Source organism: Neolamprologus brichardi, chromosome 15, assembly GCF_056152115.1.
Source record: "Neolamprologus brichardi isolate AB-2024 chromosome 15, ASM5615211v1, whole genome shotgun sequence".
NCBI lineage: Eukaryota > Metazoa > Chordata > Actinopteri > Cichliformes > Cichlidae > Neolamprologus > Neolamprologus brichardi.
Window position 1 is genome coordinate 6,644,292 of NC_142118.1, and position 22,082 is coordinate 6,666,373.

Consider the following 22,082-nt stretch of genomic DNA (forward strand, 5'->3'; position numbering starts at 1 on the left):
AATCATTTCTACACGTTTGTACGATGTATAACTTTGACCCGGAGGTTCTTACCAAACTGGTTGCCATTTATTTTAAGAATTCCGCTATTCTCGTTTTACCAGGTCCTCTGTTGTCTCCGAGACAAACGTCAGGCTTAGACTTTCCATGACTTCTGAATGAGAGACTTATGACTTAAAACATCTTAAAGATCTTAAACATCTCATTCTCTTGCAGTTGTCTAATCATTGATACCCATAAGAAAGGCTCCACCACATCAAGCATCCACCTGCATTAAGGTGTTTTAAGCTTCGTAGTGTCTCGAGAAGGAAAAACCCTCCAACTGTACATACTTTTAATTGATCTCATATGTAGAAACGTAAGCAGACACTATTAGCTACTAGCAGCTGATTCCAACTTCAGACACCCCTCCAGAGTGCACACCAAGCCAAGTACAATATCACATTAGCATTGAATTTCACCCTCTGCTAAAGCGTGAAAAGCAATTAGAATAAAAATGTCACTCAGTGCTTTCAAACCTAAACACCAAAGAGACAGAGAGAGGAAGGATGACCACAAGAGCAAGAAGCTAAATGTTTGCCACTGACCTGCCAAGCTGTCCAGTGTGTGTCTGTGTTGTCCGGAGGCCAGTCCGACAAACACCACCTCCTTCCTGAAATGACTTATCCCTGAGAAGGGCAAGACCAGATCCCTCCCACCCAGCAACTCAGCCAGTGACGGCTCAACCTGAGCCAGCACCGCTGCCGCCCTAAAAGGAAATATACACATGAATATGCACAACACACAAACACGCACACACATTCATGACTTAATCCCCTCTCTCGCTCCCTTCCTGTCACATTACATAATGGGAGAATCTAGTGATTACTAATAACACCATCTTCTTCTTGATGGGATTAAGCATCACTTCATCACATAACGCAGCTCCGATGTCCCCGAGTGTCACGGAGTTAGCTCACAAAAACACAGACTGCCTTTATAGTTCCATCAGCCTCTAAAGCTATGCGAGAACAGCAATTTCAAACTCAAATCTTTATTTTCCAACTGACTTTCAAATTACTTCGTTTATATATGATATGATATGTGCAGTGGCAGAATTTGAACTCATTTAGTATTTTAGCCTTTAGGATGTGTGTGGGACAGATATGTGCTGACAGAGTAAAAAATAACTGAAAATGCTTAAAATGATTAAAAGAAAGTTTAAGATGAAAACGACTAAGCTGATTAAGACAAGGCTTACTCTAAAACATCCAAACCACTCGTAAAAATGTACAGCCTGACTGTCGTGGAAGTGCTGAGAGGAAAAGATAAGACAAGCCGTACCTAATGTGACACGTTGGTAATTAGTCACTGCCGACACTGCATCCATATATTTACTTCTGCAACAGGATTTTGCCGAGCTATCAGAGCTATCTGATGTTGTGATAATGTGCAGCTTTAAAGAGGCTAAATGGGATTCAATGAGGAAATTTGATTCTGACAGTAAACTAGTTTGAGAGCACTCTGTTTGATTGAAGTTCGGCATTTTAGGATTACTGTGCATTTTATGCTCAGAGAACAAATAAAGAAAATGGAAAAACCGGAACAAAAGAGATGTTGTTCTAGTCAACCTACATCCCAAGACACAACACCTGGTGTCACTGAGTACACCGCTGCTACATGCATGTGTGCATGTTTGGGGGGGGAAAAAAGCTGCTGAGGATTCTCCGCATGGAGGAGGAGGAGCGACCCAACACAGTAATCTGGGGGATACAATGATCTCAGTGAAGGGCTAAAATTTGTTTTGGTAAAACAGTTTTTTGTTGCATAGCTTTGGTCATTTTATTTGCCGCCCCTCTCTGAGCCTGGGTCTGCTGGAGGTTCCTTCCTGTTAAAAGGGAGTTTTTCTTTCCCACTGTCACCTAGTGCTTGCTCATAGAGGGTTGTGCAATACCGAAGGGTTTCTTTCTGACATTTTAGGGATTTTACCTTACGATATAAAGCACCATGAGGATACTGTGGTTGTAATTTGGCACTAAGTTTACCTGAGTTGAACTGAATTGAATCTGAGTCTTCTTAGGTAGCGGTCCCCAACCTTTTTTGCGCCACGGACCGGTTTATGCCCGACAATATTTTCATGGACCGGCCTTTAAGGTGTCGGGGATAAATACAACAAAATAAAACTAGTACCGGTACCAAAAAAAAGAAAATTTATTCATAACACACGTGAAAAGACCAAGGAAAACCGAGTAAACGATAAAAACGGTAACAAAATAACGCTGAAAACCGATAAAAACCCTGAAAACTATACATTTCACACCTCAGCCTCAACTCTTGCAGCCCGGTACCAAACGACTCACGGACCGGTACCGGTCCGAGGCCCGGGGGTTGGGGACCGCTGTTCTTAGGTACAATAATGAGCCTCAGGCCAGCCCTGTAATGTAGCATCCAATGTGTGTTATTTAAAAAAAAAAGCTCTGAAGGAATGAATCAAAGAGCTGCAAGAATGTGTGTGTGTGTGAATGTGGCTCGCAGTGCTGCAGTGATCAATAAGACCAGAAAAGTGGAATATAAAAAGCAACCCACAACGCTGTGAGCACTTAGATGATCATTTTCAGGCTCACAGAGAGAAGCTCTGCTGTAACTAATAACATTAACAATAGCCGTCTTTTTACTGTTACTACTCAAGGCCATTTTTAATGCTATGAGTAACAACTTAGTTCAAAATGGCTGCTGTAAAAAAATCATTTTGTTGTGCGATCAACAGAAGACTTTTGTGATAGAAGTCATTTTATTATGTCGCAGTAAGAAAAGGATGGGTATCTAAATGATAATTAACTTCTTCAGTTTGAGGGCAACTCTTATTCAGAGCAAAGTTTACTTCCTGATGTAACTACTAAAACGTAATTTATTGCTGTCATGAACAATATAATGTCTGCTTTTTACTGTTAGTGTGCTATAGCATGACCAAAATATGACATGCACTTACATTCTACGATGTAGTTATAGTTAGTTAAAGAAGCAAAGGTCATTTCAGACAATTTGGGTGTCATAGTATTCATATGAACTTCTGTGTGTGTAATGTGATGTGGATGTCAGCATGCGCACCAACTCACAGGTCTACTTGCTCCTGATTGGCAAGATGAGTGACTAAAAGCGTGATGTGAAGAGTTGGGACAGGGATCATAGCTTTGGCCAGTCGGGGGTCCTGCTGGAGCACGGCCTCTTGGACCTCACTCACAGCTGAGCTTATCTGTCAGTGGACAGAGAGCAGAAGTCAGTTAAAAGCCACGTCCTTAAACTGTGATTTCATATTGACTGTATGAAAGAGGAAACTAAACTGACAGCTATCAGCCTGAGAGAAACTTGAGGTCTGTTAAAGAACACCTGCCAAGGCCCAGGTGAGGTTCGTAGTGTTGGTTACCACAGTAACTGTCCCTTGATTTCCTTCACTTTCCTGTTAACAAACTCAGAGCTTTCAGTAAACCCACTTTCTGGAGGAGACCCTTTTTTCTAAACACACAGCTTTTTATAGATGAAGAAAGGAAAGATGCTATGTGCATAAACTCCACCTGCTCCAGCTTCTTACCTGAGTGTTAGTAATGGGGATGGAGACAAAGTAATTGGGTCGCTGGCTCTCTTTCTTTTTCTTCTTCTTGTCCCCATCGTCCTCACTGTCCACTCGGCCTTCGCTGTCTCCTCGCTTTCTCTTTCTCTTTTTCTTAGTTGACTCTTGGCTGGGAACTATGGACAACAGCAAAATGAAAGTTGCAATTAAAAATATCAATTGAAAGGTCCCAAATCGTGAAAGCACATCCTATTTTGTTATGTAGTTCTAATAGAGTTGGAGGTGTAAAATATAAGCTATGAAAATATGAAGTTTCTTCTGATTCCGCTCCTCTAGCACCAACACCAGTACATAAAAACTGGACATCATGCTAAGGATTTGCATAAAAATAAATATAATACAGGATCAGGACAGTGAAAACAGACCACTTATTAGCCACAACGTGCCCGCTTGACTTGTCATCAAGGCTTCTTAATAGTGGGGAAAAATGCTGCTAATTCAAGTAATTATAAAACATTAGGAACATACATAGTGCTTTCCATGTTGTTGGGCTGGCCAAAGCAAATGGAAGCTCTGACAATAAGTTTTCAGAAGTATCAGAACACTTCAGCGTTTTCTTCATCAGTTTCTTCCTCTCCCTCCTCAACTTCCTTCTAGTCTTCTTCTCACTTGATCCTGAAGGAGCTGTCAAAAAAACAAACAAGTTTAGCATACTGTATATACATGAACTGAATATACAAATACAAAAAAGAACAGACATGCAGTCACAGGCATGGAGTGTTACCCACAGACTCGACACGGCTCATGAAATAGTGTGCTAGAAACAGCACCAGAACCCAGAATTATGATACCCAAAATCTGAAAGTCCGAGAATCATACAACAGGTATTGGTACTGAGTACTAAGTTTCTGGCACCGTAACATTTTTACAGTGTGCTTAAGTTGCTTATCGCAGAATTCCAGCATAGAAAATCCTGTTCGAGTAGTACAAGTAGTCATCTAAATTGCATCTGGACTTTGACTCAGGCAGAACCGCATTATAAAACGTGTTAAGCCATAAGCTTAAGAGTTTCTGGCAAAAACTTATATTGCGTTAAAGTTATATTTGGTCACCTCATAAAATTTTAAAAAGCAGTTATGAAACCTTTTTTCATTTAAATTCAATCATGCAAGGACACGTGGCAGGCGTGTTTACTAGTCTATTGTTGTCCACGCTCACATTTGATAAATATTGCTTTGCTAAATAAAACACAGATTTCAAATTATGTGGTACCAGGAAGCCAACAAAAAAGTGAATCTATTCCTCAATTAAACCAAAGATTAGTCAGTATTGTATGACAGTTTAAGCCTTTTTTTTTTTAAACTTACTGGACACCGAGGCAGCTTCAGGATCTGCAGGACTTTCCTGGACCTCCATGCCGACTGCCCCTGTCTGGACTGAAGTCATCACCATCTCTCTCAGGTCCTTGTGCTCTTCTCCGACCTCCTTTCCTGCCAGATTTTCATCACCCTCATCATCCTCATCTGATGCAACTGCAGTTGTGTCTCTTCCGTAGGAGATGCTGGCTGGTTGCATATCACACAAGGTGAGCAGATGATGATAGGACGGTGCTGTCACCTAAAACAGAAAGGCCATGTATCATTTCCAGGTTACACCTTCTGCAGCCAGCTTGATTTTTCTCTTCATTACCTGAAATCTGAACCGCTGTGCAGGCGGCTTGAGGCGAAGAGCTCTGGCTTGTTGGGAATGACTGACAGATACTGAATACTGACTCCTAAGCAGCACTTCATTAACAGCACATATCCTCTGTAAACACGCGCTTTGTGAACGCTTAGACCCGAGGCTCAATATCACACGGCTGAAGATCATAACACACAAGTCTGCTCAATTTTAGATATAAACTTTTAGATTTTTAAACAGAGAAATATGTGGAGTAGGCATCACAGAGAACAATATTGCAACTACCACACAAAAAAAACAACAACAAAAAAACCCACAAGTCTGCAGCTTTTTATGAAACTCAAAAGACTCGCTTTACCTCGGTTTACAACACCTGTTGAAATATATCAGAGCCATGCTGCAGAACATCTGCTGAGCTACACAACTGTTAGCTAACTCTCTCTAACGGAGCTGTGCTACTGTTTATCAAATTAAACGAAATACGTGCACATTTTTCTTACTTTTCTTTATATCGAGCTGGTAGTGTTTGTATCAAAACTGGTAAGGTAAATAACACAAAATAATATTCATGCCAACGCGCTAACTAGCAGGACCTACCGGAAGCATTCATTTGTAAACAATATCAAACTTCCGGTCTAGAAAAAAAATAAAACAAACATTTTCAAAATAAAAGTACAAGTTATATGTCCTCTCCATTTAGGAAAACAAAGACACTAAAGACACAATCATATTCATCCAGCTTAGTTTAACTTCATATTTACTATTTTTTCCACCTTAATTTTCCCTTTCATGAATGCCTTTCTGCAGAAGCTCTACGCCCCAGGGGGCCTCAAAACACGGTTTAAGTACCACACGTCATTTATGTGACATTAATTTGGCGTTGCTAGCAAATCAAAGGACCGGATTAAACGTAATTATTCCGTCAAATACTAGAATACAGAGCAGTTTATGTTAGTTCATTTTTATTTAGATGACAAACTTTACACCAGCCATAAAGAAAAAAAAAACTTTGTCACACACAATTTTTCATTTTCTATGAATATAATGGTATACATGTATAAAGTGGGCTTGTCATTGAATATGTGGTCTTTGCACTCTTTAGTCTTTCTTAGTGTGAATAAAAGTCAAGAATATAGAAAATAAAAGCAGAAATATTAGCTGAACTAGGTTAGATTATACTGTAAATACACTGGTGTTTTGAACTGTTCAGGACGCCTCAATTTTTTACAAAAAAAGGAAAAAAAAAGAAAAAGAAGACAACAGATGTTTTTTTTACATTTGTATTCACAATTTTAAACATTGGCTTGATTTTTTTTCTGAAAGATGAAAATAACTTGCAGATTTACATAGCAACCATGAAACTAATCACAATACATTTGACTTTGATAGAAATGCATTGATTATTTATCTTGATGATCAAAAGACTTACTGTGTCACTGGGTACATACAGCTGTAGCTGTCACATTTGTTTTTTAGAGATAAATATCAATTGTACAGTTGAACTTAGTTTTATGACTATCTACACCCATATACTGTGTCTCTGAACTTGGCACTTCATGATCACACCTGTTGACTCTGCAACTACCCTTACAGCTGAAATTTCTTAAAGTACTAAAATAAAGGTCACAAAGAAGAATCTGCACTGCCCTTGTTTCACAATGTACAAAATAATTATTTTGCCTCTCCAAAACCATAAAATCTTCGCTTCCTACTCAAATGGTCAGAGCAATCTACACTACCCAAGTGATATAGTGCAACAAGAAGTAGATTACAAAAGAGTAATGCATGGGATATATTTACATGTTTATTGACCACACACAATGAATTGGTCGGGTTGTAAACACTACATAACTGAGTGGAATGTTAAAAAGCTTTTGCAATGAAGCATTGAAATAAGTATCTTTTTTTATTTTACTCTAGCTTGTAAAATCTAATATTTCTTAGTTGCATTAAGCAGGTGCTGACTGGTTGATGAAGAAAGGCACATTTAAGAAATAGTATTTCATGTCTTGAATTGTTTATTTTAGTGTTGCTGTTGACACAAGCCATTACAGTTTCTGACTTTACACTATCATTACTTACCAAAGTATTTGGGTATCAACCTACCAAAACTATAGCCACTACTACTTTCAGCAGCCACATTCTGTGTCTTTCCACTTGTATCTTTAATTGTCTGGATATCTGCATGCTCCAGTAATGCTTTTCGAATTTCAGAAATGGCACTGTTATTTTGCTGACACTGCAACAATCCATGCACTGTCTCATGGTAGAAAACATGGGATAGTAACACAACATTAGAAACGCCATCCCATGTTTTCATAAAAGTTACATGTCTGGGTTCATGTGTGTGATGCATCAAAACCAGAATGACAGGCTGAGAACCTACAGAGAGCAAAAAAGAGGAGACGGATTATGAGAACATAACATAACAGTGGAAAAGTATTAAAATAAATAAATTTCAAAAGCCACAGATTTTCTTATACTATAGAAACATTAGACAACATTCATGCTATTCTTGATGCTTTTAAAAGCTCATCATTATTATGAGTTACTTTCAGGTCGTATTCTCAAGCCCAAAAAATGTCTCATAGAATGCAACTGCAATTTTTTTGAATGGATGACTAATTTAATTCTTTCCCTTACCTTTGACTTGCGTCATGGCTGCCTCAATATCTGTCCTCATACGTGAAACAATGGGACAGAAGACAATAATGGCCTGGCAATCCCGATTGCTTTCTTTCTGTTCGATCAAATTCAAATCTGGATCCTCACTTAAAGCCTTTACTTTTTCCAGTATCTGTTGATGGGCATTAAAGGTTTGTCCACTTATCACCCTCTTGTACTTCAGTGTGGCTATAGAAATAATACAAAAAATTACAAATAAAGAGCATGTTAAATTCACAGGAGAATCAAATTAAACTTCCTGTAATACAGTCATTCATGGAAAATTAAATATAAGGCTTTTATTCATTGACTGAAATTAATTTATTAATGTAGCACAAAAGATTCTTGCACAAACTTCCTAAAAATTATTTGAATGATTAACAGAGCTTTCTGGGTCTTTTAAATATAAAGTCTTGAGTTGAATAGGTTTTAAATATGGTCTTTTAGATCATCTAAATGCAAATATAAAAATGTTAAGCATGCTCAAAAATAGTATGTGTACTTAGGCAACTATACACTTTACAATATGCTGCCAAAATTCTAAACATTTTAGGGTTGATTTTTTAATACAATTTTTTTTAGGGTGGAACAAAATATAAAGGCTAATAGATCCTAATCATTTGATACACTATATTGCCAAAAGTATTTGCTTGTCTGCTTTCACAAACTTATGAACTTTAGTGGCATACCATTCTTAATCCATGTGGTTTAATATGATGCCAGACAATTTTTTTGCCCGCCAGTGTTTAAGGGAGTTTTTGAGCATTCTTCCAGAAGCACATTTGCGGGGTCAGACATTGATGTTGACGAGAAGCCCTGGCTCGCAATCTCTGCTTTAATTTAACCGAAATTTACCCTATCGGGTTGAGGTCAGGCCAGGTCCAGGCCAGTCAAGTTCTTCCACACCAAACAAGCTCATCCATTTCTTTCCATTTTCATTCTATGTTGGAATAGGAAGGGGTCATCCCCAAACTGTTCCCACAAAGTTAGGAGAATTAAATATTTCAAAATATCTTTGTTTGCCAAAATGTCCCGTTCCAAACTATAATCCCCCCCTCCACCAAACTTATTAAATGTGTCATTAATTAATTATGTCAATAATTAATTAAATGTGTCAATAATTAATTAATTACATGTGTCATAAATATTTATGTAATTAATTATTTCCGATTTGAATTAATTATTACCACATTTAATTAATTATTTAATGGTGTATTTAATTAATTCATTATGGCAGTCCTGGCATTCCATAGATTTTATGCACCTGGGACCATGGAAGTGATTAGAACATCTGGATTCAATCATCTGACTGGGTGAGTGAATACCTTTGGCAATATAGTGTGTATAACAGTGTACTGACCTAGATTTTGAGATTTTTTAACATATAATAAGTGAATATTGAATATTGCCTGGAGTTGGAAACCTTAAAGCCTGGTCAATAATACAACCTTATATTCTAACAGTGAAGAGCTAAATTTACCTTGTCTTTTCTCTGGATGGTCACGGTTGAAAACAGCAAAGGATGACAACCAATTTGCACTACTGGTACTTGTATCTAATAAACATTTATGTAAAACAGCATTAAAGTTTAACAATAGCTATACATAGCTCCATATGCATGTGTCTGTATGTCACTGAAATGTAAAATAAAAGCAGGTGAAATCTACCTTGTTGTTTTTGTGAAGGCTCACATGTTTGGCTATTGTGGTGCTTCTCTGGACTACTTGACGAAGAATCTGTTGAGTACAATGGCATAACACATTTACAAGAAATAAAACAAATCTTATGAATGTATGTAAAAAATCTTAACTGTAATACTCTAGTAATAATTTACCATATAGTCATATACTATAGTTATATACTATATGTAAGGGGTTTCTGAGAATCTATCCTGTGAACGGCAACATAGCAGAATTTCGACAGACTTTACCTTTTCCAAGTCTTTGTGATTCATGTACAAAATTTAACACTTGAAAGCTAACTGTGAACGTAACACCAGCGGATTTTGTGGCAGGAACATGAATCAGATAAAACTTCACAAATGTTTGCTGTTTTTATGAACAATTCTAACCAGTGAGAAATACATAAAATCAACTGAATGAAAGCCAACAGCATTTGAATCAGTGACTAAAATAATGGATGCCTGTCAATCTGTCCATGACATGGAGACAATGACATGTTACAGTAATTGAGACTTCATGTCTGTGCTATTTCCATTCTGTGGATTCATGTACAAGTAGATAAAAAAGCAAACAAGCTTGAGCTGTTGTCTGGGTCCTAAATATCCAAAGTCATGCATATGTACACACACATATATATATATATATATATATATATATATATAGAGAGAGAGAGAGAGAGAGAGAGAGAGAGATATAGAGATATAGATATAGATAGCTAGATAGATAGATAGATAGATAGATAGACATAGATATATATACTGCACATTTTAGCCACAAGATTTAGGAGTGTCTAACGGGAATTTTTGAGCATTCTCCCAAAACCACATTTGTGAGGTCAGACGCGGATGTCGGACAAGAAGGCCCAGCTCACAGTCTCCACTCTAATTAATCCCAAAGGTGTTCTGTCGGGTTGAAGTCAGAACTCTGCACAGCCAGTCAAGTTCTTCCACACCAAACTGGCTAATCCACATCTTTATGGACTTTGCTTTGTGCACTGGTGTGCAGTCATGTTGGAGCAGGAAGGGGCCCTCCCCAAACTGCTCCAACAAAGTTGGGAGAATGAAATTATCCAAAACGTCTTGGTTTGCTAAAACATTAAGATTAAATGTCACTTGAAATAAGGGACCAAGCCCAACTCGTGAAAATGCCCCCACACCATAATCCCCCGCTCCACCAAACTTTACAGCATCTAACACTTTGCATTACACTCAGAGGAGTAAAGCTTGGATTTAGCTGCTTGTCTATGAAAATCCATCCCATGAAGCTCTGAATGCACTGTTCTTTGAACTAATCTGAAGTCTGTAGCGATTGACTCTGCAGAAAGTTGGCAACCTCTTCAAACTATGTGTCTCTGCTGAACCTACTCTGTGATTTTACATAGCCTACCACTTGGTGGCTGAGTTGCTGTCATTCCCAATCATTTCCACTTTGTTGTAATACTGCTGAGAGTTGACTGTGGAATATTTAGCAGCAACAAAATTTTACGACTGCGCTTGTTAGACAGCAGGTGTCTTCTCATGATACCACACTGGAATTCACAGAGCTCCTGAGAGTGACCTTTTCTTTCAGAAATGTCTGTAGAAGCAGTTTGCATGGCTGGGTGCTTGATTTTATGCACCTGTGACCATGGAAGTGATTAGAACATGTGAGTTCAACATCTGGATGGGTGAGTGAATACCTAGATTTTTGAGATTTTTTTAACATATGTTAAGTGAATATTGAATATTGCCTGGAGTTGGAAACCTTAACACCTGGTCAGTAATACCACCTTACATTCTAACAGTGAAGAGCTAAATTTACCTTGTCTTTTCTGTCGATGGTGATCAGTGGAGGTAGGAGAGGGTGGGGACAACATTGGACTACTGGTACTTGTATCTAATAAACATTCACGTAAAACAGCATTAAAATTTAACAATAGCCATACATAGCTCCATATGCTTGTGTCTGTGTGTTGCTGGCGTGTAAAGTAAAAGAAAGTGAAATTTACCTTGTTGTTTTTGTGAAGGCTCACATGTTTGGCTATTGTGGTGCTTCTCTGGACTACTTGATGAAGAATCTGTTGAGTACAATGGCATAACACATTTACAAGAAATAAAAAACAAATCTTATGAATGTATGTAAAAATCTTATCTGTACTGTAGTAATGATTTACCATGTAGTCATATACCATAGTTATATACTATATGTAAGGGGTTTCTGAGAATCTATCCTGTGAACGGCAACATAGCAGAATTTCGACAGACTTTACCTTTTCCATGTCTTTGTGATTCATGTACAAAATTTAACACTTGAAGTAGACTGCTCTGACAATGGTATGGACAGAATGACATGTTATTTGAGACTACATGTCTCTGTTATTTCCATTTTGTGGATTCATGTAAAAACAGACGTAAAAGCAAAGAAAGCTGAGGCATAGTCAGATATTGTGTCTATTCAATACCAAAGGACATGGCTTATGAATATTCAGCATAAATGGACTTGATCAGATAAAAAGCTTTAATTATGGAAAAGTTGAAGTTTGAAAACCCTCTACTAGAGCTTTGAATCTGAAATCATGAAATTAAGGCACGTTGCTATTAAAAAAACAGGATTAAAAACCTTTGTCCTGGTCCTGCGATGGTTGAGATTTCCTGAAGTCCTCCAGTAGATTGATATGTGCATCAAGGAAATCCTGCACTTTATTCATTTCGATCTTCATTTCCTTCAACATTTTCAGGTAGTTGACCAAGACCCCATGTTCGGTTAAGGCAGCTGGATGGAAATTTTTGTATAAGTTATGTATAAGAATCTGAATGTCGTATTTTTAAAACTGCCGCAAAACACCCTAAATCCATCCATCTATTTTCTTCTGCTAATCCAAATCCATCAAATGGAAAAGCCAACAATGTTAGCAGGCTGTACTTACCCCTGAGAGATTCATGTGGAATGAAGCCCTTGAATTCTTTTATGAGCACATCAATTGGTTTCTGAAACAAATGAAAGTGTTTACTATCCAGACCTGACTTTCTATATGTGTTACACATGTCCATCTGAATCTCTTATCTCAGTTATAAACAGCTTGCTTGCTTACCAGTGTCTGTATTATATTAAAGATTTTCCTTCTCAGTTTGACATGTTTAACTCCAGGGAACAGCTCACCCAGGTCTTGTAAAGTCAGTAACTGGAGATCTGAGTCACTGCGTAAATCTGCCTCTGAAAGAGCAGATCTGTTATTGATCAAGTAGTCTCCCGATTATACAAATTAAAGTTATTATTGTTCGTTGTTTTGATTTGGTGCTGTATAAATAAAACTGAGTTGAATTAGAATTCAGTGTGGTTCTGTTGGCTTTTTTCTTGTTAGTTTGCGCAAAAACAACAGTCCAGTCGTTTCTGACACCTATACTCATTTGTTGCAAGAACGGAGCCTATTGACATAAACATATATAAATATTTACATCTTATTTACTCTAGTAGTGTAGGATTAATATTCTCAAAATGCTGCCACTTACGTTCCAGCACAGAGGCTGCTGCTTCATCCTTGCTTCTTATTTCCTCAAGCAAAACATCCATGATTTCACCTGCAGAAAAGAAGAAAAAATCAGAGAATACGGATGTTGGACATTTCTCATACTGAATAGTTCCTGTTTCCATTCTGCTTTTGATTCGACATGACATCTAAACAACGTGGAAACAGACCTGTTGTGCAAGCTAGGTCTTCGGGCGCAAAAGAGACGCTGGGATGAAAAAAACAAAACAAAAAACCAAATACTTTCAGATGTATTGATCGTATTGTCAGTGTAGCCTAGCTTGATCACAAAAACGCCACCATTTATAGTTAAAGGAAAGTGAAAGTAGACAGACTGAACTGGTTGGTCATGCTATGACGTCGCAGGGCTTTAAGCAACCATTGGTTATTGGAGTTCATGAGCAGCCCCGCCCACTATGACTGCTAAAAAAAAAAGTCTGGGTGCTAAAATATCCAAAGTCATGCACTCTGTGACACAATTCGCCAAAACGAACAAGAACAACATCATGCAATGTGTCTTATCTTTAAAACTTTAAAAGTATATATAACTGATGCTGTGGGACTCGAAGTCCTACAGCATCAGTCTTCAAGACTTGAAGTTTGTGTTACAGAGCCAGATTGAAAGAGCTCAGCATGCAAACATTAAAAACACCAGCAGGGTGCAGCAGTGCACAGTTTTTCTTTGCCAGTGCAACTTGTACAAAGTGCACACACTGCAATACATCTCAGTGCAGGTTTGCACAGTAAAATGTGGACTTCAAAAGAACACTAAAGGGCGTTAATTTGAAAAGGAACAGGGACAAAACCAAGAAATGATTTCATTTGTTTCATGTGCTGTCAGGATATTTAAAGGTGAGGAACCGTTTAATCTCAAATTTTCCCCTGTAGAATAAGTGCATGCATTTTACTCCTTAGACATCCCCTACACACAATATGTTTCATTTTGTTAATGTAATATGCGGTTAAAACAGCAACAATTGTTGCTGGTGTGATTAAATGGGTTAACACAATAGTTGAACTTTGAGCATATGTACAGGATGTTCTTGCAACCTCTCACAGTACAGCACTAACTGTGTTCATTAAGCTTTCTGCTATTTAATAGTAGCTTCAGCAGCAATATTTTTTTAATTGTTTTTAAATGTTATAAAAAGCTGAAAATGGCAACTTTTCCTTTATTTTTATTAGTACGTCTTCTTGTCCACTAGATTCAAATAAACCTCAATAAAAATTGTTCTGCACATGTAGCATGTGTGTGCTCACTCTGTCCTCAGAGCCAGTTTCACCAACAGCTCAGTCAAATTTGTGTTTCACTCTTTGTATGTCTGCAGAGAGCTGAGAGATAAAGAGAAGCTATCTTGAAGTCAGAAGCAGCGGCATGTTTGTCTTTGTGTCTATATAACTGTTTGAGTTCTTCTTGGAGGCCTTTTGGCAGTCGCTGACAGAAGGTGGAGTGCTTTTTTTTCTCTCTCCTGTCTCAGACTTTACTGCGGGGGGGAGACAGCTCCTGGTGGCTCTGCTTAGCTTCCTTCATGTATGCTGTTGGAATGAAACAGTGTTGTGTGAATCTGACTGCGTAACATAGCAGTCTCTACGCAATGACATTCAAAGCGTGTCTGAGAATGTGAAAACGTCTGGCTGCTCCTACGACGGCTCTGTGTTTAGCTTTTTGATTGTGGCATTCAAGCTTCTTCGGTGGTCCCTGTGAAGAGAAAGCAAACAGTAATACTAACAGCAGGGTTTGAGCTTTAGTTTCAGTAAACAGCAGAAGTTGTTTTGATATTTCAGTCTTTCTGGTTTTAATTAAACTGTAAGCAAATACGGCACATTACTGCCGAGCTGCTTCAGTGACCATTACTTTATCTGAGGGGGAAGCAGTGACAAGCTTTGGCCAGAAGATGGTAATCAGGCATCATGGATCTATCGATTCAGCAAATGCAGGAGCGTTAATGGATAAGTTTAAGAGCACATTTGGACTCTAGCCTAACTTTTCAATGATGCCAAGTCTGCAGTGCATCAGAAAATACTGAACTGGAGCCAATGCTTAACCCAAACAGATGTCTCCGTCTTACTTAGTGGTCTCATTTACAGCTATCAAGATGATATCTAATATGTTTGGTTCCAAATAAGTAAGTAATGATTCATTTTGAATAAATAAAAGAGCAGTGAGTGGGAAAACATGTATTTGACCATGTGAAAAAATGAAGATGCCAAAAATGTGTAACTGCAGAGCACTTTTGACCCAAAAAGCGTATCACACAGAGGAGGAGATTATAATCAATTAATCACATGTATGTTTTTAAAAAAAAAGTAAGGTCGATGATATCAGATTTGAACCTATGGTCAAAATTACTGCAAAGTGATGCAGAAAGACTTCTGATTTAGAGGCTGGTGACTGCTGTCTGTACATCCTGCAGATGGCACAAGGAGATACAGTTTGTAAAACTGCGTCTTAAAAGCAAATCAAACTGACATAAACTCAGCATTTCTGCTCAAATCTCAAATTCCTCTTGAACTTAACTTCAAAACTTCTTGCAGAGCAAAGTCTGCAATCATGCGACCTGCCTTCATTTAAAGCCAATCTCAGAGAACATTCAAAGGACACCGTCGAGCCAACTGGGAAACTTAAAATTATTCTACATGCAGAACTTTTAGAAAACTTTAAATGGGCTCAGAGGCAAAAAAAAAAATCTGATTTGGTCCAAGGCTATAATGCCATGTCATGTGTACCAGCATACAGCATGTATGAGACTCTCTTTTTAGACCACAGACTGTCCTGTGCTTCATCATCTGCTCTGCTGGTCATGTCAGAGTACGATGACTGCTGGCAGACTCACACTTCTATGCTATGATCAGAAATAGCACTCACTTGAGTTTCGACTGAGTCATGATAGCAAGGCTACCTACATTGTGAAGCCTCATGGGTGCTCTTTGGTTGCTTTATTCAGGGGCAGTGATATGAAAACACTGCTGTATTGCCTGTGCACAATACATATAATTACATATAAACTGAGTCGAGGGTTTGGGGGGATGGAGCAGCCATATATAAAGGTAATAATTCCACTTTTCCTGACACCAGCTTAGACAACATTATGACGTGTTTGATAATGTTGCTTCAGGAATGTGAAATTGAATTAAAACAATTATAAAAACAACAACAACTGTAAATACAGGCGCATAAATAAAGGATGGACACAGTTATTAAAAAAAACAACTACAAGGGAGAATGTATGATTTCCTGTGTGTGCATGCTGCAAAGAGCAGACGCTGACCTTTGGATTTCATAAGCAAAGAATGGATGTGGAAAGACGATGTCAAGTGGGGAGAAGAAATTCATATGTATTTGATCCTTTGATATGAATGGCAAGCAGATAAGCACAGATGAGAGGTTGCTCTAAAACAGGGGAACAGTGATGCAACTCGTGTTCCTTCGCACCAGGAGTCTGATCTCCTCCTCTTAACACACTCAATTATCTCAGAATGAGATTTTCTCTCGACTAGAAACAAGCAACATGTAAGATTAAAAGTCAACGCTTTGTAGGCACTGATGCACACACATTCACGCACGCACACACACACATACACACACACACACACACACACACACACACAAAGCGCGCACAGTCACAGACATTGCCCTGAGTTATTATGCATTCATAAATCAAAAGGTTGTGACGGGAATTAATCTAAAACGATGGTGAGCGTAAGTCACCGGATGCAAATATGACAGCTTTATTAGAAAACTAGATTGCTTGAATTTGTCTGAATTAATGTGACACTTTTTCTGATTAAATAGCACTCCCTTCCCTTCACTTACCAAGCTGGGGATGGAGGGGGGGAGGCGATTAAGGCGACCACAGAGAAGCAGAGACTGCTCATATCCACAGTTGTTGTTGGGTTTTTTGTTTTTTTTTTACCTTATTGTTGTTTATACAACAGCAATACTTTTTAATTAAGTTTCTGAAATGAGCAGTCCAAACCATTCACTGCCTATAATCCGAACAAACTGAACAATCACATTCATAGGGAGCTCTAAATACAAATATTTAACTCATAATGATGAATATGCAAGCTGCTACTCTATGTCTGAGCTTAGATGGGCCAACTATTGGATTTAAATATTGGTTAGTTGGCTGAAATTACAATTTTAAATGATTCATATGTTAGCAATTAGCAAGTATTTGCAGCAGTATGGCAGGGGTGTCAAACTCATTTTACATCATGAGCCACATGGAGCCCACTTTGATCTGAAGTGACATTTCTATAGTGTGAAAACGCAGGAACTTTTCTACCATCTGCTATATGTTTGACTTACTTTAGTGTAGTATAATTAGCTATGGAGGTCATTAGGGAAAGTTATAAAATGTTACATTTTCCAAAGTTATCCAATGGGCCAGCTTCAAGTCTTTGCCAGGCCAATTCTGGCCCCCAGGCTTTATGTTTGACACACCTGGTCTATGCCTTTAGCCACAGACTTTCCTCCAAATATTGTGCCATCTCGCTCTACAAACCGATGACTAAAATCCCAAAAGCTTCCAAAACAGTAATCCACCAACCAGTGGGTGACATTCCCTACCATCTATAGGCCTCCAGCTAAAGGGTTGTCATGGCCTTGCAGACACAGCCGTCCCGCTCTCTTTTCCTGGCAGTGCTCGGCAGGTATTCCCACTCCAGCTGCAGCCTCTTCAGCAGACCTGTTCTCTGTTACCTGCTGGGGATTTGAAGACCAGGCTGTTCCACCAGTCTCCGCCAGATTGTTGTACTCAGCAACAGTAATCAGACCTGTGCTTATCTTATGCTTTGCTTAACCTCGGGTTCTCGCTTTTCTTCCTTGTTCCCTCCTGATGTGTTTGGTTGCTGATTCCTGGTGAAAGCAGTCGGAGCCTGGATTGGGAAAATCAGGGAGATATTCAATTGGGATAGCACAAGGACATGCAATACGTAAAGGTGTGCATCTTTAAAGCAAATCCAACTTAAATAAACCTCACATTGCTGATCAAATCTTAAATTCCTCTTGAACGTAACATCAAAACGTCTTGCCGAGCAAAGTCTGCAATCATGCGACCTGCCTTCATTTAAAGTCAATCTCAAAGAACATTCAAAGGACACTGTCAAGCCAAAAGGAAAATTTAAAGTTATTATATGTGCACAACTTGTAGAAAAACTTTATGTGGGCTCAGAGGTTCTTGTTTTACAAAAGCAACATTTAGAACAGGCAAAAAAAAAAAATAAATCAGAATTGTTTCAAGACTATAATGCCATGTCATGTTTAACAGCATAGAGCATCAATGAGACATACATCTCCAAGCAGATGTCTCGTTTTAGACCACAGACTGTCCTGTGCTTCATCATTTGCTCTGCTGGTCATGTCAGAGTACAATGACTCACACTTCTGTGCTACCACCAGTAATACTGAGTGAGAATCTTGGGCTCTCATTTTCCTTCCTAGTTCTCTCCTGATTCAAACAGTTGGTGTCTTGATTGGGAAATTCCCTGAATAGAAATTCTCACCTGTAAAAACCTAACTGGCCAGGACAGCTCTCCGCCCAAGTTCCTGCCTGAAGAATTTACATGCCTGCCTACTGTAACCCACACAGAACACACCAGCACTGCAGGTTATGCTTCCCTGTCAACACTCACCTTCACTCCCCAGGTGAAACTTGCATTCTGGATAACCCTACCTATAAATACAACAGTTAAACCGGTAACATTTGTCTGGGTTTACTTTTAGGTCCAGACATTCTAGTCCAATATAAAAATGCAAATTTATGGCATTTTAAAAATGTTATATATACTGTATGCGCATGATAATGGCCTGGTTCTTTTCAGCTCTTCTTGACAACATGTCTCATTCAGCCATTGGCACACTCCCATACAAGCACGCTTTTCTACATTTAAGTGCTTTCGACCTAACTTTAACACTCTAATGAATTCACCAGGAACAATTCAGTTTAGTAATGTATCTTTTCCAAGGATACTTGGCATGCTAGCAGAGACTGAATGACCAACTTTACAATCAGTGGATGACCTGCTCTTCCTCATGAGCCACACCCACCCCGACCAAATATCTGAAAGCTAAATATTCACAGCTGCATCACCATTTAGATGTTTAGATCTTGTTAATGTTGATATTTTGTGTAATCTTCTGTTTAGACCCAGCTGAGATCAATGGGAATGTCCTAAGATATTTTCTTTATGTTGTTTGGAAAACGTAAATCCAAACTATGATGGTAAAAATGTGAAATTTGCCCTGGGAAGATAGGAGCTCACCGAAGACACAGACGAGGTACGAGTGCACCAGATCTGTAGAATATATTTGTTGAAAGATTTCATTCAAAATTCAGGAGATGACCCAGTCAGTCAGCTTTGTCTTCTGGGAAGCACTGAGGTGTCCATTAAAAAAAGTCTCATAGTGTTACTTCAAACGGCAGTTTAAGCTATCTCCGTGAGGATTGACTGACTGCTGAGTGACAGATCAGCCAACCAAAATTTCTCCCCCTGGAGAGAAACAACAAAGATTGAAAAAAAAAATTAAAGAAATAGCAGCTATAATTTACCTCATTTGCTGCATCTTTGTAAATATTAGAAAATGTTCGTTTTATTCCCTCGGGAAATTCTGATCACAATTTGGAATAATTAATCAGGCTTTGATTCAAAATGTACCTGATCAAAATAATTGTTGCTGCTCAGTGCTCTTATTAGCTTTTTAAAGAGAATGATGTGAAACAGTGGTGCTTGGGTATTTTCAAAGTAAAAGGAAGAAGTCTTCCAGCTTTTACAAACTACTTTTACCTATATTTAACATCACAAATCAACAAAGTGTTCAGCTTCTTGTTTTACATACAGTCTCTATTGTACCTACTGCGTTTCTTAATGGTGCTTGTTGTCATTATCACTCTCTCTTCTGTCTTTCCTGTTGCCTTTCGCTTCCTTTTAATTAAAGAGCACTTTTCCCTCTTCTCTAAAAGACATAACCGCAAACAGAATCTGTGAATTACCTCCTCTACTGAGTGCTGATGTATAAAATACAGCAGCGAGGCACCAGAGACGGGGAAATAAACATAAAAAAGAAGAAGATTTAAGTCAGAGGTGATGTGACATGTTTATTGAACAGACGGGTTTTGTGGGTTATGATGGAAAATAGCAAGTGACTCTGCTGATTCCACCTTTAGAGAGGAGGGATAACCAGCCTGCCGCAGGGAGAGCAAAGCAAAGTGGCAGGTAACGACAGAATGCAGATCACAGCCTGACGTGCACAACTACACTCTGGGCTACGGGTTGGAGGTTGGCACACCAGATTTTGTATTCAACACACAGCCTTGTGAAGCCAGTGGTGGGACTGTGTTAGTAGACGGGGTGGGGGAAAGGGGACTCTCAATGTAAGGGCTAAAGAGTGCTTTGGGAGTCGAGCCAGGAGGGACGGTGCAGCAGCCCGGGTGGGATGACTAAAGCATGAAAGGAGGGTTAGGTAATTTCCTTTGGGAAGCAGGAAGGGGGGGTCTGGTACAGTGGATGGGTTAGACTGCAGTAGCACATCGGTGACAAACTGTAGTACACTGGAGCAGGTGGAAAACGGCCAGGAGACCAGCAAAAATGCCACTGCGTTCCCATTTGTCTCAAATTTTCTATGGCTTAGCTGCTGTCTTCAGATCAGTCAAGTGAACCTCTGGAGGAAAAAAAAATCTTGTGCCTGCAAAAATGTTTGGAGAAATGGTGAATATTTTAGACTGTCAGCTGCACACACTTTGAAACCACACTGGAGCCACAGCAGGAGCCACATCTGTTTTTATTTGAAGAAATTCAAATCGACATAAGAGTTACAAGCCTTTGCGTCTTTGAGTGCTGTATTAAATGTTGGAGAGAGATGAAAATCAAAAGTCTAAAAATGTGCCAAAATGAAACGTTTTCCTCTCACACTGCAGGTTTAAATGGCGTGGGAGCTTCGACTGATGACTTACTCCCTTGTTGGATTCTGCTGTGCGGCTGCTTTGAGTGTGTGTGTGTGTGTCTATTCTTCCAGCCAAGCTTCTTAAGGAAAACACACAACATCGAGCTGTGGTGAGATTTGCTTTGTGCAGTCGATGTAAGTGTTTGTGCGTTTGCACGCCCCGAGCTTCGTTTTGCCGGTGCCGGTGCAAGTAAGAGTCATGGTGCATCCACGTGCCTCATTGTGCATGTGTCTGTGTGGGTTGTTGTGCATGATAGTCATGGGAGTGCGATTCCTTTGATCACGACAGCTGCATGGAAAGGCGATTACCTTTCATTGCTGCTGTTTGTGACAGAAAAGCGCTCTCAGGTTGACAAACCCCACCAGCAAATTTAATATCCTCCTCATTTCGCCGACGTATCCCGGGCTACGAGCAGTTGCCGAAGTTATTTGAGAATATCATGGAACAGTAAATAATGTGACAATATCTGTCGACTCAAAACGGGGAGCACGGGACTGAGGTGTGCTACTGAACAGATTGTTCCAGTTTGGCAAATTCAGCTGTGAGCAGATTAAAAATGATCCCCAAAGTATTGATACAGGTGAAGATTTTTTTTGTAAGTAACTATAATTTGCTGCAAAGATTGTTACTGTCTAAAACCAAATACTTCCAAATCCTTAAAAATTAAAATGTTGAATACTACCAAAAAAAGAAGAAGAAGAAGAAGAAGAAGAAGAAAAAGTCAAAAAAAGAAAACAAACCACTGAGTTGTTTTTATTGCAGTGTTACAGTTGTGCTTGGACTGATTTGGGTCTATTTTATACAGGAATGTGTACTGTTATTTTTTCCCCACAAACACACATCCAGGCACACAAACGTATATTAACTAATAATATACCCATATTCTTTCCACCTCTCCTGTTCAGGCTAATGTTAATTCCCCCAGACTGCTCTCTGCCTGTCAATAATTAGTTTGACATTTTAAAAAATTGCCCTTTTCTTGGAAATTGACAGTCCTCTCATGCCAACCTCCAGGGCTGAAAAACGAAACCTTTTCCTTGAATTGCCACTTAAAACCAGC

At 38.9% G+C, this 22,082-nt stretch overlaps 2 protein-coding genes across 5 annotated transcripts in view; both read right to left on the bottom strand.

The window, feature by feature from the left end:
- The window catches only part of akap7 (A-kinase anchoring protein 7), a 46,478-nt gene extending 40,646 nt beyond the window's left edge, over nt 1–5,832 (bottom strand). For both annotated transcript variants that reach the window (XM_006793084.3, XM_006793085.3), the window contains exons 1-6: nt 5,235–5,832; nt 4,913–5,162; nt 4,074–4,229; nt 3,567–3,721; nt 3,094–3,230; nt 586–746 (exon numbers count right to left, since the gene is read on the bottom strand). In XM_006793084.3, coding sequence (XP_006793147.2) covers nt 586–746; nt 3,094–3,230; nt 3,567–3,721; nt 4,074–4,229; nt 4,913–5,162; nt 5,235–5,414 — 1,039 coding nt within the window. In that variant the 5' untranslated portion in view covers nt 5,415–5,832. The remainder of the gene's footprint in view (nt 1–585; nt 747–3,093; nt 3,231–3,566; nt 3,722–4,073; nt 4,230–4,912; nt 5,163–5,234) is intronic.
- A 1,184-nt stretch (nt 5,833–7,016) lies between these two features.
- On the bottom strand, nt 7,017–13,500 carry LOC102784914 (uncharacterized). Of its 3 annotated transcripts, XM_087852043.1 has the most exons (12): nt 13,355–13,400; nt 13,247–13,323; nt 13,060–13,128; nt 12,642–12,763; nt 12,477–12,537; nt 12,170–12,322; nt 11,559–11,627; nt 11,372–11,446; nt 9,557–9,625; nt 9,370–9,444; nt 7,869–8,078; nt 7,017–7,607 (listed from the first exon to the last, which is right to left on the bottom strand). In XM_087852043.1, exons 3-12 carry the CDS (start codon nt 13,118–13,120, stop codon nt 7,300–7,302), a joined length of 1,203 nt encoding a protein of 400 aa, XP_087708169.1. In that variant the 5' UTR covers nt 13,121–13,128; nt 13,247–13,323; nt 13,355–13,400; the 3' UTR covers nt 7,017–7,299. The 3 variants fall into 3 exon arrangements, with proteins under 3 accessions (XP_087708169.1, XP_087708171.1, XP_087708170.1); XM_087852045.1 differs by lacking the exon at nt 11,372–11,446 and having other exon boundaries at nt 13,247–13,500; XM_087852044.1 differs by lacking the exon at nt 9,370–9,444 and having other exon boundaries at nt 13,247–13,500.
- Nucleotides 13,501–22,082: the final 8,582 nt, after the last annotated feature.

Coding starts and splice junctions, on each gene's coding strand:
- LOC102784914 (XM_087852043.1), bottom strand. CDS start 13,120: ATGGATGTTTTGCTTGAGGAAATAAGAAGCAAGGATGAAGCAGCAGCC. Junction 12,323..12,476: donor TCCACATGAATCTCTCAGGG/GTAAGTACAGCC, acceptor ATTTCCATCCAG/CTGCCTTAACCGAACATGGG. Junction 9,626..11,371: donor CCATCGACAGAAAAGACAAG/GTAAATTTAGCT, acceptor TGTACTCAACAG/ATTCTTCGTCAAGTAGTCCA.